Here is a 15211-nt window from a genome sequence, read left to right on the forward strand (position 1 = left end):
GCTGCTCTGGCTAATAAATGCACTTGTTTAATTATTGTTGGCAGAATGAAGAGCTTTTAATTGCACTCTCCCACCACAGGGTGTAACGAGGGTCTGTGCTTTGACCTCAGCTGAAATATCTGTTAGTAACAGGTATGTGCCCTCGATACACTAATTTCTAAATAAAACCAGGCAGATCCACAGCTGATCACAAGGCAAAGCCTGATTCTAGAAGCTGCAATCAAGCCTTTTCCTCCTATTAGGCTTCAACTTCACCCATATTTACCAGGAAAAGGCACAGCTCAGGAGGCTCAGAGTGCGCAGTGGCCGCGCTGCTGGGGAGGGTCCCTGGGATGCTGCAGGACTTCAGCACTGCCAGCCCGCGGGAGCTCGCTCTGCTGCGTGTCATTACAGAGAAGATGGATTTTGGAAGAGCTGCACGCACTTAAAGAATAATGCAACCTGCCAGGCACTTAACGCAGCCCAGATAAATGGAAGCAACAGCGAGAGCTTACCCAGGTAAAACTGCCAGAGCAAGGGGGCTCTGGGGACAGGAGAGGGTTTGCAGAGAGGAGCTGGAAGAGACTCCTGGCTCTTGGCAGCCCAGGTGTGCCAGCAGATGCCCATTTATCTTGCATGCTGGAGAAATAATGGAAATGGTGGAAATTCAGAATTTAGCAAGGCCACGGTTTGGGTACAGACATGTAACAGACACACAAGAAGAGGACGTCCTGCTGCTCCCTGCCCCGCGCTGAGCACTGGGAGATGGGGCAAAAAAAGGAGGAATCAAGAAAGTTTCGTGGAATGACATCAGCTACACACACATCGCACAAACCTCCCCAAAACAGCAGCTCTGCAGCATCCCAGGGAGAAGGTGCCCACACACAGGAATGATGAACATTTTGCAGCTTAAACCTATTGTGAGAATGAGGCTCTGCCTGCTCCCCGCGAGCCACGCCAAGGCACGCTGCTCCACATGGCAATCATTACTGCGTGCGGCAACGGCGCAGCGTGCACCGTGCACACTCACAAAACACACACAAAACACACACATGCACACACACTCAGCCATGCATGCAGGAGCGAGCAAGCAGCTCACAACATTCCTGCAGCGAGCATCCGCACGGAGCTCTCCCAGCCCAATGCAAACGTAGTCTCGCGGCAGCCCGTACTAAAGCACAGGAACAGCCAAAATTTTCCAGAATTGTGGCACTTTCCTAGCCCCCCGTCCCTCCTGAGCTCCCGGAGATGCACTGGGGCCTCATCCTGCCGCCCCACGCAGAGCAGCATCTCTGCTCACTCTGGGTGCAGCAGCGGTGCCGCCAGGCAGCGCTTGCCGGCAGGGTTTGTGCTCTACCAGCGCGGCCAGGAACGCTGTTTGCAATTAAAGCAGCCCCGCCGTTTCCATCGTGAGGCCTCGCTCTCATTGCTGGACCTCAGCGAGCTTCAAAGCCCTTGGCTGGGGTTTCTGGTGCCAGGCGAGTTTTCCCCTTTGTGGGAAAACGCGGCAGCAGCGAGGGGCTGGATGTGTGCACAGACATTCAGGAGGCGGAATGGCACCAGTTACCACATTTCGCCAAGATTTACCCCAAAAACACCGAGCTTCGTGCGATCCACACACGCACACACACACGGACAGCTCTAACCCGGCACACTCGGAGTCCCGAGGTGGTGGCAGCCAAACAGCCTTCGGCATAAAGGCACCGACAACCGTGACAAATGCTGGCAGTAATCCCTCTGGAGAGGATTACACCGTGCGGATTTCGGGAATGGAGATGTTTTATGGCCACCTGAACACCGGGCAGGGGGGAGGCCCCAGCAGGGCCCCAGACGGACTGAGAAACCCATCGGGAACAACCAGAAACCTGGGGGGTTTCATGGGAGCAAAAGGGATAACTTTAACCTCAGCAACCTGACACTGCTTCCCCCCAGGCAAGTTTTCAATTAGGAACTGGCTAACGGAAAATCCTGTGATAATTATGTCAGCGTTGTGGTGGTACGGAAAGCACTGTAATGAGATTAGGTACGCGCTGGGATGCTCCGCAGCAGCACGGCCACGAGCACGGCTCGCCCTGCCCCTCCGCACCCCTGAGAAGTATTTTGGGGCTCAGGAGCCCTCCCGAAATGCCCTCATGGGGTGGGTGAGCATGACAGCTTTTCCCCACTTTAAGCCAGGGCTGGAGGGAATTAAATGCAGGTCTCTGGCCGCAGCCCCCGGAGGTGGCTTTCTCCAGACCTCCGATCGTTTTCAGCTTAGTGATCTCCATCGGTGATTTTTCCTGGAGATATTTATGGCTCTTTCTGTGTTGATTTCCATGTCCCACTGAATATTGCATGTGCTATCGCTCCCCAAGGACCGATAGTCTGAAGAAAGCAGCTTCTTCGCAGGCTTTTCTGGAGCTGCTAAATGGCACCTCTTCCCTTCCCCAGCATGATTATATCTGCACATTTACCACTGATTATATTTGCAGGCACATTTGAGTGTGATTATTAGCTGAAACCTGTCACGGAGTCAATCTGAGTGGTAAGAGCATCTCTGAGGGCTGCAGAGGAAAAACAAAAGCAGCATCCTCCTGCTGATGGGGGCACGTGCCCAGGGCCCGCAGGGTGCATCCACCCCAGTTGCTCGAGCCCTTTGTCCCCATCCTCCATGAGCAGGGGAGATCTCGACCAGACACAAGCAGCTGGAAGCAAGGATGAGAAGCTAAAAAGAGGGCAAAAAAGTCAAGAAATGGGGAGCAGAGGCGATACGTGGGCCCAAAGGGAAGGTGGGAAAACAGTGAGAGCAATTCCTGGGAAGAGATGCTCCAGTACAAGAGGGAAATCCAGCTCTCAGAGAGCTGCTTTCCTCAATGTGCTGCTTCATCTTACAAAGCGATATGAAATTTGGGATGATTTTCTGCTGAAGAAATAAATGAATAGGCTCATGAACGCTGGATTTCTCCCAAGGCAGCAGTGCAAGCTCTTCTGGCATCTAAACGCTGCAAAATGGGCTCCCTCCCACCCCTGAGTGGTCCAGGGGGAACGGACCTTCTGATTAGCAAAGACTTCTGACACCACATTAAGCAGAAAACTTGGATCAGGTCTCCCCATGGCTGTACTGAGATGAAAAACAAGGAAAAAAAAAAGGAGGTGCCATGCGGGAGAGGAACTCACTCACCCTGCTAACAGGCGCTGGAGCAATTACACACCCGGCTCTAATAGGCATGAAAATAATTAACACTCTGCCGAAGGCTCAAGTAGTGATTTTATGAGTCCTGCTGAACCTGAGCTCCCAGCGGGGTATTAGTGTAGGGTTTTATTTTTTTTTTCATTCTTTTGGGACTGTTTTATGACCTCACGTGCAGCTGTTGGTTTTTGGCATCTCTCGATGTAGGCTGAGCAGCAGCGGGCGAGATGGCGAGGAAACAGCTCCAGGATGGCCCCGGTCCCTTCAGCCGCTGAATTTCCCATCCGATGGTTCCCTAAATTCAGCCAGAACCTGCTCAACATTGCACGGAGCCTTTCTGGGTTAATTACCCTCTGAGGTCCTGCACAGCCAGGCCTAAAGAAGGAGGAGATGGGAGAAAAACGCTGCCGTGTTATTATGGTGACACATGAAGTGCTGCTGAAAGCATCCCATGTACCTTGCCAGGGGGATTCACCACATCCAAAAGGCAGGCAGAGATCCTCTGGGATCCCCGAGAGTTAAGGGGGAAGTCAGCTCTTCCACAGGTCTTACCCCAAGATGGCTGTGTAAGAGAAGAGGGCATCACCCATTTCCACTGATGCTCTTTTTTTACTCCTTGGCTGGTGCAGGAGCTGAGATGCCCAAGACAAAATGTTTGGCTTCGGGAGGGCTGGTGCTGGTTGAAACGGATCGTACTCCTGACATCGCCCTGCACCTCTCTGGGCCACTCTGGATCACATAAAACCCACCCTGTTTGTTTCCTTGTCTTTTGTGAACCGGGGAGACGGGATGAAGGCAGCCAGGCTCAGGCTGTTGCTCTCGTCCTTCTTTGCCCGAAGCAGAGCAGCCAATGCCCCGCATTGCGGCCAAGGCAGCCGGGTCTCACCTGCACCCATCCAGATGATGCTCAGCACCCCTGCGGAGCCTCCCACAAGGTGACCGGATCGGTGTGTCCCCAGCGCACCAAGAGCTCTGCTCAAGGGCGGCCGGCAGCCATCTCTGAGATGTTTTCCATTTCCACTCCTGCTCCTCCTCTTGGAACTGGGCAGGAGCACCTCAAGATGTCCTAAAGTGTTTTGGCTGCTGCCCGGGAGAAGAACAGTGCAGAGGGGGTAACGGGAGGTAAAAATGTCCATTATTCACGGAGCATCTGTGCCACAGCAGGCCTTACCCCACGGGATCAACAGAAGGCTTTGTTTTCCTTATCCCTTCCAGTAATTCATCAATTTTACTGCTCAACAAAGCCCCCTCTTTGAAGGGAGGTCTCCTACTTTAAATCCTGTTTCGGCGGAAGCAGTGGATGATCCTAACCAGACGTGTCTGCTGAAAGGGCTGCAGATGCTACCGCGCTGGCTGGAGCCTCTGGAAGATCAAAGGAGAACTCCCTCCGCTGCATCGTGCTCCCTGCAAAGACCGGTAACCGCCTTCCACCAGCCAGAAGGACTTAAACACGTCCACCCAGCTCTTCCCATTGCTGAGGCTTGTGCAGAAGCATCGCGTCCACCTCGCCTGGGTGCTGGAGAGCTCCAACGGGGGTGGGTGGCAGTGTCTGCAGAAGCCCCAGCTTCTCACCACAGGCTCTGCGATAACCACGGCACCTCCTGCTTGGTGGAGGTGGGCTTTTTAGCACATTAACATATTTCAGGATATCGGCACACTACAGTCCTCCTGGTTATCGCTACAAGCCCTTCTCAGATGCACATGGTCCTTTCCTTACAGCTTCGGGGCCAAACCCCCCGTTTTTCTCCCACCACAAAGCCAACTCCGTGGCTCCGCAGCCAGCAGCTCTACATTCGAGTTTACAAAGATTTTCCATTTGTGGTGGATGTGGAGCTAGGCTGCCAGCTGGAAACACGATGGCAAGGCGAAACGGTGCTATCTGCTGCATCACTCTGGATGTTTAATGTAATTTGATTGTAAGTAGATGTAAACAAGCACTGGCTTTAGGGCAGGAGGAAAGCTTCAGCTGCTCTGCTGCGGAGATAACTCCATGCAAGATTTTAAAAAAAGGGTCTGCTTCTTCCTGCCCTGCTTACATAAAGCCTTCATGCACATTTTATAAGAGAAGCTGCCTGGGTATAAAAAAAATAAAAATAAAATAAATAGAAAAAAAAAAAAGGCTTACTCAGAAACTGATAACATGGAACGTAACTACGTTTTGATCCGAAGCCAAGATGCTTTATTTACTTGATGTGTGAATTATTCCTTCACCCACCTCCTGGTTCACGAGGAGTTCAGGGCAGGTTCCTTCCAAGCGGGTCGCCTGACCCCGAGCTCGGCGCGGTCCCGGGGGAGCGGTGTGGGAGGCTGTGAGGGGCTCGGGGTCAGTTTATGGGGAGGAGGGTGGGAGAGCAGCTTCCTCGGGAAGCCTTTCGTGGGGCCACCAGTGCTGGGGACCTGCCGCAATGCTGTTGCAATGAGATGAGCATCGGCAGCGTTGCTCTCCCACTTGCTCTGAGCGCATCTCCGCTCGTTATTTATCCTCCCAGCCCAGCCCGCAGCCTCTAATTAGCGTTAGGTGAGGCTTAGGGGAGCACCAAGACCCCGGCAGCATCCCGCGTGGGAAGAGGAGCCTCCCTTTGAGCACCGCGGGGTTTGTGAGCATTTCGGGGGGTCCTGGCTCTGCTGCAGGGCTTGAGGTCAGTAGAGATGCTTGGCAAGGGAAAGGGGACTTGAGATGGGTCTTAAAAAGCATTTTCCAGCAGGAGGCAGGGGTGCCATCTCCAGCTGCCAGGGTAGGGGGGGAGGTGGGAGCCCCCCAGGTCTCTGTGTCCCCTTTGCTTTGGGCAGGGTCAGGGCAGACCTTTGGGAGAGTGGGGAAAGGAGAGGTGGGGACAGGGAGAGGGAAGCCCGTGGGTTCATGTGTGTAGCACTCATGGATGGAAGAGAATCGAGTGTGGGCGAGGGGCAGAATTAACCAAACACAGGACAAATTGATTGGCAAGGGAATGAGGTTCCCAGGGCAGCTGAGCTGAGCAGGCAGGGAAAACCGGATGGAAAAGAGAAGAAAACCAACCCAGGCAGAAAGTGGAGCAAGTGAAGGAGGGTCAGGAGAGTCCTCGGCAGGAACATAAAGCTGCTGCGGGAATCAGAGGTCTTGTCCCAGGGTGCAGGGACAAAAAGCAGCAGGGATGCCCGTGCCACACCACCCAACCACCTCCCCCTGCTCCCTGACCCCCAGGAGGAGCCGGGGCCACTCACAGCCCTGCTGAGCACCACAGCCCTCCGTCCCAGTCCCATCCCTCCGTCCCAGTCCCATCAGGAGCCCGGCCTCACACTGCTGAGCTCCAACAACTCATTAGGTGAATTCTTTCTGCATGTGGTGCCCTAGCACCGTGCAAGCCAGAAGAAGAAGAAATCTATTTCATGGGGGAAAAAAATTTAAAAAGTTTCAGCTGCTGTGCTGCTTCTGAAATGAAGATGCTTGGAAAGTTTTTTCACTGAAACCAGAGAGCAAGACCTTCCCCAGGCTGGGAAGAGGGGAATTTACATGCAAGCCTCTTCTCTGGCCATTTTCAATTCCACCGCTAAAAGAGACGAGTTCAGGATGGTGCAAGAAGCATCCGGAGAGGCTCATTGAAGAGCTGTGTGGTCCCGCTCAGTAGCGCGGAGACATACCACAGCTTCCTGCGCTCCTGCCAGGGATAACAAAACCCAGAGCCACATGCCCTGGGTACCTGAGCCCAGAGCGGAAAAGCTCGATTCAAGCTTCTTGGTGGCGCAGGAACATTTGGCATTGTGCAGGTGGGGCAACTCCGTAAATAAGTATTGCTGCAAAAGTCGCTTTCTGGCCCTAAAGAGCTCAGCGCCAATGATGCCCGGGAACATCCGACTGACCCTGGTGCTGGAGCTGGTTTGGGAGACAAACCGTGCTCCAAATCCCTCGCGTGATCACGCTTTTGGGCAGGAGCTGCTCAGCCTTGCCAGGGGCTGGTTTGACAGGGGGTTTCGGAGCCCCCCACCAGCACCCGGCTGTGGCGCTGGTTCCCTCTTTGCCCGAGCCCTTCAGCGCCTTTCTCTAAGAAACAGCTGGAAAGCCTCCAGCAGCAAATGTGGTCGTCTCCAAAAGGGAAAAAATATCTTGCTTACATTAACAGTGTCTGGGTGGTGAATAATGCACAGACCAGAAAGCGTCATGGGGCAATTAACTAGCCGAGGCTGTGCATGGTAGCAAGGATGTAAGAAAATATTAGGGGAAGTGACAGGCAAAGCCAATAAATAGTGGAGCAAATGCATTATTTGGGGAAGGACTGGCAGCACATCCCCAGGCCCCTCCAGCCACCATGTTTGTCCTTTGCACCTTTTTCTTTTCCTCCCAAAGGCAGGATTTGTCTATCAGCTCGCACGTGAGCACGGAGGGGGCACAACTCCCCCCCCTCACTGGGCTGACAGGTTCGGTGCAGCGATGCTTGGTTTTACAGCTCCCGGGCTCGAGAGCTTTACAGCGGCCAAATGAGAAATGTGCAGGGGAAACTGGAGCGGGGAACCTGCCTGGGGTCCCTGGAAGAGCAGGATCCGACCAGCCCCACAGGCACAGGTGAGGATGCGAGAGCTGGCACCCAGCACACTCCTCCTTTTACACCGACAGGTAGTAGCAGGTTAATTGAGCACCGACAAAGTGCTGATTAACACCTCAACCCCGCTGCGAAAGCACAATGAAAATTGGTGTTTAAAAGCACTTAGGAGGTGAAGGGGCTCGGCTTCTTCTTCACGTAACCCCGGCTGCTCCCTGCCCTGCTGAGCATTGGGGGGACGTGGGCACCTCCTTCACCAGAACAACCCCACTGCAGCCCCAAAATTCCCCCAGAGCAGATCTGGGCACGTTTCCCGCGCAGGGAATAAAGGCTGCAGGCAGCATCTCTATGAAACCGGACTGGCGACTCGAGCACAGATTGTCCCCTTGGAATTAATGCCATTTACATCCAAAAGCAACAGCCCCTAACCCCAATCCGCTGCTGCCATCGCTCTGAAGGAACCCGCTCTGCATCACCCCACCCTGACAGGAGCAGGGCCCAGCCCAGCAGGGACCCGTGCTCAGCCTCCAGAATGCAAAGCCAAGGCAAACAGCCCCCAGCACCCGCTGCATCGTGACCCTGGGAGATATTATGGGAGGGAAGAAGGAGGGGAAGCCACCACTGCTCTCCGAAGGCTGCAGTGTCAGACAAGGACACCGCTCAGGGCACAAATCCTCTAGGAGAGGAGGCCGAGGGGAGGACCAGGGGCCACTTGCAGCAGGCAGGAGATGTGCTGCACGGGGCCAGGTCGGTAGGATGCTCCTTTTCCCCGTTGCTACCTCTATCCCATCAGCCACATTTTGCCCCTCTGGAAGTTTTCACAGCAGCATGACAAGAACCCAGCTGCTCAAAGGGGACCCCACAGCAACGTACAAACGCTAAAATCACACAACCCCTGTACAGGTTGCAGAGCACAACTTCTCTGGTGGGAAAACAGCACACATCCAGCAAAGAAAGGCAACAAGGGACAGTTTCAGCACATACCTCACAGCGCCGTCCTCCCCAGGGTAGAGCTGCAGAAGAAAGGAAGAGCTCCCCAGGGGGTGGCAGAGCTGCCCACCTGCTTAAATGGGTGGGGAGAAAACCCAATGCTCAGGTCACAGCTGCCAGAGCTCGGTGTAATTACAAGGGTTTGATGGGGGCAGGCAGCACAAAGTTCTGCTCCAGTAGCTTGAGCCAGCCCGAAGGGCTGCACAGCGGTGCCAGGCGGTCCTGGTGAACCCAGCTCACAGGAGACGGATGCTTGGCAAAAGGATGATGCAAAGAGGTGATGCGAGTGGCACAGCCCTGCTACCACGGCTTTGCCTTCAACCTAAACCAAGCAGACCCCTCAAAACCTTCATGTGGGTGCTCAACCCCCCTGGGCAGCGTGCAGGTGCCCCAGCGTGAGCAAAAACCCAAGGAGCGTGGTCAGGCAGACGTGGCCGCAGACGCCAGCATCCAGCAGGCAAAAAAATAAATGACAGGTTTGGCCTGCCCAAGGAGAAATATGGCTCAGAACAAAAAATTCCCTGACTGCTTGAGCAGAATAATCTGCAAATGTAATCAGCCATTTGGGTGATTAATGCACCCGGCTCTGTTAAGACTTCTCTATCAAAATCTCAGTTAAAAAAAATCCCTTCGGCTTCCATGGAGAAATTCAGATATCAAAAGTGCAACGCCAGAGATGAGCACACATCCCAGCAGGACCCCAAGGGAACGAACAGAGCAAGGAGAAGCAAAATTTGATGTTATCGAGCATGCAACAAGCATCCAGGCTCACCAGACTGGGAATCTGATCACGGTAACAAAAGCAAACAAGCCGGGGTTTAAATAGAAGCAAAAACCTTGGAAAGGAAAACCAGTGAGAGCAAATGTTTACCCTGATGATGGGATAGTTTAGAAATTATGGCTGGAGGCCAGCTCGCCAATATTTTTAGTTTTGAGAGGTCTGCTAATCTCAGCCTGCAGAGCAGGCGAGCCCATACCCTCGCCCCCTTTGCTCCACACAGCGCCGCAGGAACCGCTCCTGCATTTTGGCTGGATCGTGCCCATCTGCTGGGCGAGCAGGATGAAGGCTTCCACCTTAAGACAGAAACAAATACCCAGGTGAGTTCACTGAAGTCCTCCTGAGAAGCCCGGACAGCAGGGAAGATGCCCAGCAGGGCCACCAGGAAGGTGAAACGGACACAAAGACCCCAAAACGCCGAGGTTTAACGTTGATTCATGCTGATAGCAAGTTCTTGCTAATTTTGGTTAAACACTCAGATTTGGAAGCTGCTTTAGGCCAGCATAGTCCTGGGGTGGTTTGCAATAGAAAAGCACGAGGGATTAAAATATTGTCAGCAGCACAGGAAGGAATCTGGGGATTAGGCAAAGCCTCAGCTGTGATACCGGCCGAAGTCGATGCTGTCCTGTGTACAAATCAAGGAGAGTACAAACACGGGGCTTTGCTCTGCATGATTAAAGAGATGAGAGATGCAAATGCTCCCTGTATTTTGATTCTCAGGTTTAGGGGGAGGAAAACAAGGGGCTAAAAGCAGGGCCCCTGCAATGCCGAACCCGCCCTGGGGCAGTCCCACAGGGCAGGGAGCTGGGGTCGGCCCCCGCGCTTGGAAAGAACCAGCCAGGTCTGAATTTATATTAATTTTATTCACATTTCCAGAAGAAAGCATTGGTGGAGTGCAACATCATGGCTAGTGTCAAAAAGCTCAAGTATTTGTTTGGTTTAAAACAGGCAAACATTTCAGAGGTTGAACAGAGACAACGTGCGCACCCTCCCTTCCCCTGTGCATGTTTCCAGTTCAAGTAATAGGAATTTCAAAAATAAGCTAGCTCATCACATGGCGGAGAGAATGTCAGAAACTTTAAAGCTTTCTGCGGTATAAATCCCTAAGCAGGGCATGAAAGTAGCAGGCAGGAAATCTTCTACAGCTGAACTAGCTTATCCCCTGGGCTGAGTTTTTTTTTTCTTTTTTTTTTTTTCCCTTTGGTTGTAGAATTTTGCTCCCAGTGTTGCCGAACGCTTCTGTCCGACGTTAATGCGATTCATTACCCAGAGCGGAAATTTGCTATTCCTGGATTACAAGGAGACAATCATCTGCGATGGCACAGAAAAATTTTAACAGTAAACGGCAGAGGAGAAAAGAGAAAAGGAGAACCATTTGATCACTTTGGATTTCCAAAACGCATATGGGAGTAAGACCCACTTTAACCGAGAAGGGAGCCTTCGCAGCTGTGCTGCTGGTCCCCACGAAGCTGCCACAGCTCCGTGCGGCTTTCAAGTAATTTATTTCTGGGCCAACAGCTGGTTTCTGTTGATACTCAGTAGACTATGAAAGCCTCCTAAACCAGGTGGCATTAACCAGTTTCAGCTTTTGTTCGACACAGAGCCCCAACTTTTGGCTTTCTGCTTCAAAGTGCATGTTTCAAATTAGACAACAAGGCATTAAGACAATCAAAGGCATCTGCAGAGCCCTTGCCTAGACACAGGCCGTGACCAGGACTGGGAAAAGGCAGAGCTGAGGTTGCAAAAGCAGAGCCTGGCTACAGGACCAAGCCCCCGAGCCGCCCACGAAAGCAAGGCTCCCTGCTGCAAGCGAGGTGGCATCGGCCAGCAGTGAATTCCTAAGTCAAGGAGCCAAGCTGAGGCTAAAAGATGAGTTGTTTTTTCTTAGTCTTGTAAATATTAGGGAATTTTAAACGCGTCCAGCGAGGACAGGAAATCTTTTTGCCCTTGTGGTATCGTGAAGTTGTCTGATTTTATTAGAATATAGCTATATTTGGAAAAAGAATTAGTAATAGATGTGTGCACATTCTTGCTTGCGCTGCAAAGACAATTACTGGATTACAAAAAAAGGCACAAGAAGCACATTCCTCCTTCTTCTATCCCTAAAAGGGTTCCTCCTTCCTCCCTGCTGAAAGCACTACTACTGCTGTCACTGAATAAACTCCAAGCACACATTTCCGTCTCTGATCCAGCTGGCTTGGAAGCCCCTAGATTAAAGATCTCTCTTCTGTTTGAGTAATTTCAGCGACGAGAATCTTACTGCTTGTTGCACCAATTCTCTTCATCCTCTATCTATATATAGCAGGAGATGAAATTATATCACATTTTGTTTTATTGCTGGAGGCAGTCTGCTGTCCCCCAGGGCAGTTTCCCAAAGGAAGGAGGTAAAACAGAAGATTTGGCAGGACCTGCTTCCTGAGACAAGGACAAGGTAACACTGCGCTCAGCCCACCTGGCTGGCTGTCACGGCGGGGAAACCGGAGCAAAGAAGGGCTCAGGGTTATTGAGCAAGTCGTTGGAGGGCCACGAACAAAACAATCCAGCCACTGACCCTCTGCTCCAGTTGTCAATGAACGGATTTTGCTGTGCCTGGAAGGTGAGCTGTGTCACAGCCCAGGACGTGCCACTTACACCTGAAATCTTTACACAGACTTGGGTGCACGGAGTGGGGAAAAAGGAACGTGACTCTTTGGTGAATATCCTGGTTGTCATACTATAAATTCATTTTAATAAATTCATATCTCGTCTAGTCCCTAATACTGCATTAAATTACTATATTCTCCTGCAGTTGCCTGGCTGGTATTCAACGTTTCAGCGATTAAATATCCCCCTACCCCTATGTCTTCTCTGCGGAAGGCTTAGACTCCTTACACATCTTACACAAAAATAGAAAGTATGGAGACCAATAGCTCTATACATTAATCCAGGACTGAATGATTTCAGCAGCATGGATTCCGCTCTATCGACAAATTTAAGGAACTCAGTACCTTAGGAAAGTCACCAGGACCTTCACAGAAGCTGCAAAGCTGGACAAAGGACACAGAGCGATTAGGGACAGAAACCAAGCGCATTCCCTGTGTCATCACACAGTCACGAAGGGTGCGCTCATTCTCAGCTCCTGGCAGCTCCCAGAGAAGCTGCAGGACTGGGACTAAGGCAACAGCACTGGTGGTAAAGATGCCAAGTTCAGGAGGGAGTCTGAGGTGCCCACAGATGGATCACATCTCAACGTGCAATGCCCTGAGAAATTCACGCAGCCCTGGGCTGTGATGGCATGCCAGTCTTCGGCAGCCCAGTGCAAGCACTCTTCCAGTGCTCCGGAGGGTTTGTTCACTCACTCACGGCCTGGCGGCTTCGAATGAAGAGGTGGAAAGGTTTACCTAGCTGAGATGGTTCTTGCTGAACTCCAGAAGAGGCAGTCAGAAGCTAGCATGCTGCCAGCTGCAACGGGAAACGCTGAGCAGGGCCCTGGCAGGGCTCCCCGCTTCCCACTGGAAAAAAATGGCTTTGGAAGTAACGGCATGGAAATCCCCCATCCAAGGCATTGCAGCCCCTGCTGCATGTTCCTAAAGCTGTGCTTTGGCTTCCAGCAGAGCAAGAAACACCAGTGCTCTCTTCTGCCAGGAATGCATGCAGACTGCCACCTGCACACACAGGAACAGAGCCACAAGCTTTGCTGACCTGTGCCAGGGAGGTAGCAATCTCTTTTGAGAAGTAATTCCTACCTTGCTTTTCTCTCTGTTCTAACCCTGATCCCCCCTCAGTGAAACCTGCCCTCGTGTTCTTCCTTCCTGCCTCGCCACTAAAGATGCAGGGGAGCCAGTGCCCTGCTACTACAGCACACAGCTCACCGGCACAACAGATCAATGTCCACCTGGAGGCCGAAAATGCTAAAGCACTAAGTGTTCGTGGGGTTTGGATTGTTTGAAAATAAAAGCAAATTGCTTCTAGGAAACTTGCTTGCATCTGTACACGTAACACTGCCCACTGGTGGGTTTTCAATTCCTAGCATTCGGCTGACTGAAGAGGGTTCGGATGAACCCGTCAAATTCCCAAGTGCTCCTGATGGCATCATTTTGCCGTAAGATGTTCATGGTCCAGATAGCAGTTACACAAAAGCACTGATGGGAGAAATACATCTGGAATATTTACCTTTGTCTCCTGTGGGAGATATCTGTATGAGAGAGCTTTGCCTACCAAAGCCTGTCCAAATAGGGCTTGCCTCTAACTGCCTGGTGGCATGAATGAGAAAGGTTTGCTTGTTAACAGAAATGATGTAAGCGACCACTGGTGGAAACCCTTTGCCCATGGTACGCTTCTGTTGTGGTGTGAGCAGCCCGGGAATCAAGGGTATTAGAACAATATCAGCAGGAGAAACTGGAATTTAAAAATCAGTCGTAAGAAAGTCAGCTCTTGACTCACAGCATTGCTCTGAAGGGCACCTTTTTCCTATTTTCTTACTCTCTTCTCAGAGTTTTTATACACATATATATATATTAAACATGCTGGTGATAACTCAGTCTCTCTTTCAGGCACTATCATCAGACACAGAATTCATTTCACTTGTAACTTTCCTCTTACTATTGCAGCTCCACCAATGTTACCCTGGATTCCCCTTATAACCGGAGGTGTCTTCTAGATCTCAAAAGAGATTGATATATCAAAACCAAACTCAATTACAAAATATAATAATATCCTCTTCTTGGAAGTGAAGCTGCCCCATATTCCAGATTGCGGCAGGATTTTTATGTCCTCAAAATATTTTTTAATAAGTTCTACTTAAAATATATCTGAGTCCAAGTCTGCCTCTTGGGCACGTTGTAATGCTCTCGGTGGAAGATCTGTTCCCTGTCAATTCCTCTTGGGCTCTGCCGAAGGGCTCTTCTCACTCTTCTTCTGCAGACTTGAACATGAGAATGGCATTGTAGATCTTCAGGGCAGGACCCAGTTTGATACTGAGAATTTTAACTATGTCGGTCTGGTTCAGGAGCAGAAAGGCTTCACCATCTATCTGCTAGAGGTGCAAAACACAACATCAGATAAAAATTACCATCAAGAAACAGGCAGGACTCTCACTTCTGGTTGTTCAGTTAAATGATGTACTTAGAACTGAGGAATGAAAGCACAAGCACAGCCCTGAAGACTGAAACCTTGTATTTCTCCCAAGTGTTGGCACCCACACAGCCTGAAGTTCCCAGGCATACTGTCCTTCCCAGGGGTCTCAGGCCTCAACCAAGAAGCCCGTCTTCTAGAAACAGAGAAGCCAGAGCATGGGCAAAGAGTATGAAGAGATCACGAGGAGGAGGCTTGTTCATTAGACTTTCTGTTCACTGTAAGGATACTTCTCTAAAAAGCCAACAACTGTCAAAAATCCTACAGCCTATTCATAATCTGTGGCCAGAAATTAGATCAGGAAATGCAAGTCTTCAGGAGGCAGCTATCCAAGAATTAATCCATTACGCTGATCTACAATGATTAGAAGTATAAAATCACCATTTCCTACTGCATTCATTATATACTGTCATTGCATAGCTTCTTGGATTCCTGTTAAGCTGTTCAGGGTAAAGTTTAAAGCTTTTCTGATTTTTTTGGTCAGCTTTGCTAGAAACCTTACAGAAGAGAAAAAACCCTTAGATGTGTACACCTGGCTGCTCTAAGAGCCAGTCTTCTGCCCACAGCCAACCAGCCTCCATTTAAAGGAGTAAAACAGGAGGCTGTTATGAAATAGTTTTCAATGACACTAAATGCGCTTGTTCAGCACAAGGTAAAAGAGATGTGCTA

The 15211-nt window shown here is 51.1% G+C and overlaps 1 protein-coding gene across 4 annotated transcripts in view; it reads right to left on the reverse strand.

The window, feature by feature from the left end:
* Positions 1 to 10295: 10295 nt before the first annotated feature.
* The window catches only part of LOC118257315 (lethal(3)malignant brain tumor-like protein 4), a 50892-nt gene continuing 45976 nt past the window's right edge, over positions 10296 to 15211 (reverse strand). For 2 of the 4 annotated variants that reach the window (XM_035565145.2, XM_035565144.2), the window contains one exon: positions 10434 to 14444. In XM_035565145.2, the coding sequence (XP_035421038.1) occupies positions 14316 to 14444 (129 nt within the window). In that variant the 3' untranslated portion in view covers positions 10434 to 14315. Of the gene's footprint in view, positions 14445 to 15211 lie in introns of all 4 variants that reach the window. The other 2 variants (XM_035565146.2, XM_035565142.2) reach the window with 2 other exon arrangements.

This window comes from Cygnus atratus, chromosome 23 (genome assembly GCF_013377495.2).
Source record: "Cygnus atratus isolate AKBS03 ecotype Queensland, Australia chromosome 23, CAtr_DNAZoo_HiC_assembly, whole genome shotgun sequence".
Taxonomy (NCBI): domain Eukaryota; kingdom Metazoa; phylum Chordata; class Aves; order Anseriformes; family Anatidae; genus Cygnus; species Cygnus atratus.